The following is a 3050-nucleotide window of genomic DNA, read 5'->3' on the forward strand; positions in this document are numbered from 1 at the left end:
CATAACATCTAATTTCCTAAAGGTATACATATTATTTTATATACCTACAGTTGTATCTTTCTTGTATTTGTTGTGTATACAAAATGTCTTGATTCATTCTATCTTCAATTAGAATTTATCAAGAGAAGATCTTCAATTAAAATTCAACATATAGGTTACTGTAAAATAGTAATATGCAGATTATTTTTATCAAAATCTTTGTGTGTTTCAGTGTGAGGTTGGAAATTTTACTACAACAGGAACAGGACCTAATAAAAAGACAGCCAAGAGGAATGCTGCTGATGCTATGCTGCAGCTAATGGGGTACTCTCGTCCCCAACCAGGAAAATCAGCAATCAAAGCTACTACCCCAAGAATTGAGGTTGTAAATGCAATTTTGGGTTGAGTAAAATATAACACTTATTGTTATAACTGATCTTACTGTCCAATTTTGTTTTAGGCATTATATAGCATTGAAACAGTAATTATTTGCCCATTGTACTAGTTTGTTGATTTTTACCGATAGGTACATTTATTATTTCTTTACATCATTTACAATATATTATTTTAGCATTTAAAAACAAACAAACACTTGTACATCATGCTTAATAACTTATGATTTTAATTATTGGCAAAAACTGTGTGATATACATTATTAAAGTTTCAGCAAGCATGTAAAATTCTATGAATGAACTTAGGGATTAGTAAAAGAAAACATGTTTGAAATATGTTACTTTTTTTTTTATTTCGGTAGGGACATTATTTTACTATGGACATTTACAGTACTGTAGAGGATTTTCATGCATTTTTATGCTATAAGTTAAAAGATTAAAATAAAAAAGTATTTGTATGCATGAAATTTCTTTTAGTCGGGAACACTGTCTTTGATAATATGCAATGTTGTTTAAAACGTAATCCTCTCTAGAAGTAGATGAAAAATAGTAAACTGTAGCAATTCAAGTGTTCTGTGTATTACACAAATCTGTGCTTTGCAATCCCTCATGAGATTTGAGTTTTGAATAAACATAATATATTTCATTCTTAAATTTAAATCACAATTTTTTGTGCATTCCAGTCACTTTGAAATTATTGTTGTATATTTTATTCAAGGATGGACACGTGTATTCAGGTCAGGAGGTAGAGAAAACAAGAAAAGTTAAATTTCTAGAATTTGAAGGTGAGTGTTTGAAGATAGTGTATCACTTTGGTTTTGGTTTTCTTAAGGTTAATGTATTTTCAGGGCTGTTTGCCAATTTTTCATCATAACTTGCAGTGCAATATTTGTATCCACAGAAAGATTGAGAATTATTTTAGCCATTAAAAATGCCTATTATATCTTAGTGTCTTTCATATAGTTCAAAATGATGCAGAATCAACAGAAAGAAGGTAGGATAAAAAAAATAATAGTAATCATAATAAGCCAGTTACCTTTCCTTCATTATTTACCACTGTTGACAGAAAGTTCCCTTTCTGAAAGCAATATTGTTTTTTATCTTATCTCAGTATTTTGATATTTATGAAATTCCTAACACACTTCACCACTGTAATGATGGTTTACCTAGGCATGTGTTGTGGTTAATGAATTTATCACCTATTTGACATTCAAAATGTTTTCCCAGGTATTTACAAGTTTAAACACAGACCTGTTCTGTTTTGTACTAACAACATTTATTTGGTTACTTAAAATTTCAAAATGTTTTGGTAATGAAAAATAAACTTAGTTTACAGTACACAATTTGTTAAACTCAATCCAATCATAGGCCACTGTACAGTTAAATAAGTCTGTGTAGTCACCATGGTATAGCAAGAGTTAAATAGTGATAATTAATTTTATTTTTCTTATAACCAACTGTTAAGAGTGCCATTTAACATGGTATTATGCATTTGATGTCAGAGTTATTACCACTTCGTGTTACCCTACATTGCTGCTTTTGCAACAGCTCATGTTAGAGTAGAGAAAATAACAGATACAGTATACAGAAATACTGAAAAACCTTTTATATATGCACTTATGAAGCTGTAAAGGTTGTGTAAATGCAACTTGCAAACTGCATTGGACAAAAATATGTTTATTCTTTACATGAACATTAGTTTACACTTTGACTTGTCAGATATATTTTTAGTTTGAAAAACTTTAGTAATACATTTGATATTTTGTGTACAAGTCTTTTACTCTTGACTGAAAGATTGCCACATTTTATGAAGATACACTTCATAAATTTAAAAATTAAAATTATAGTCAACACATTAATTCTCCAATGGATTGACCCTGTGCACATTCAGTTAAGTAAGATTATGTGAATGGATAGATAGATAGATATAAATGGTATTTCCCAATTAACAAAAACTTTTAGTCTATAGCCTTTTCCATCTTTCTGATTGCTTTGTAGCTATCAAGAGGAAGAAATATTTTATGTAATTTGTTTTAATATCTCACATTAATGAAAAGTTGAGTATTTTAGTTAGTTTGAAATTATTTCTTATAAAGTACCAAAATAATTCATAGAAGGTGTAATATAAACCTAACATAAGATTATATTATTTATCCCTCTCACTACAGGTAGGTCAAAGAGCGTGTCATGACCTTTTACAGAGTTACATTCAAAATTTAATTAAGCTACTTTATTATCAATATAACAGAATAAACTTGACATCCAATTTAGTGTACTAGTACCATCATTATTTAAAAAAAGAAAAAGTAGGCTTAAATTTCATCGACTACTGACAGGAAAAAACTGGGTGAAAGATAAGTATTATACTTTTTGTTTTTGATGTATATTTTTCTTTATTCTTATAAAAGTAACTAAAATCTACAAATTAGAAATTTATTAGGTTAGATTAGTTAAGATAATTAAAAGTAATAGTAATAAAACTTCTTCAGTTAATACTAAATATTGGTGCTGATCATGCCAGCTTGATTACATCGTCCAAAATTATTTTGATATTAAATTTGTGATAGTCACATGAGACACTGTTTATTTATTAATAATTCTTTATATATATATATATATATATATATACACACACACACACACACACACACACACACACACACACACACACACACACAC

The 3050-nt window shown here is 28.4% G+C and overlaps 1 protein-coding gene across 1 annotated transcript in view; it reads left to right on the top strand.

Moving 5' to 3' along the window:
- The window catches only part of LOC106478205 (double-stranded RNA-binding protein Staufen homolog), a gene marked incomplete at its 3' end in the record, with an annotated part of 43344 nt that extends 42141 nt beyond the window's left edge, over positions 1 to 1203 (top strand). Inside the window, exons 6-7 of the mRNA XM_013938729.1 lie at positions 212 to 361; positions 1090 to 1203. Coding sequence (XP_013794183.1) covers positions 212 to 361; positions 1090 to 1203 — 264 coding nt within the window. The remainder of the gene's footprint in view (positions 1 to 211; positions 362 to 1089) is intronic.
- Positions 1204 to 3050: the final 1847 nt, after the last annotated feature.

The sequence above is a fragment of the Limulus polyphemus genome, unplaced genomic scaffold (genome assembly GCF_000517525.1).
Source record: "Limulus polyphemus unplaced genomic scaffold, Limulus_polyphemus-2.1.2 Scaffold189, whole genome shotgun sequence".
Lineage (NCBI taxonomy): Eukaryota > Metazoa > Arthropoda > Merostomata > Xiphosura > Limulidae > Limulus > Limulus polyphemus.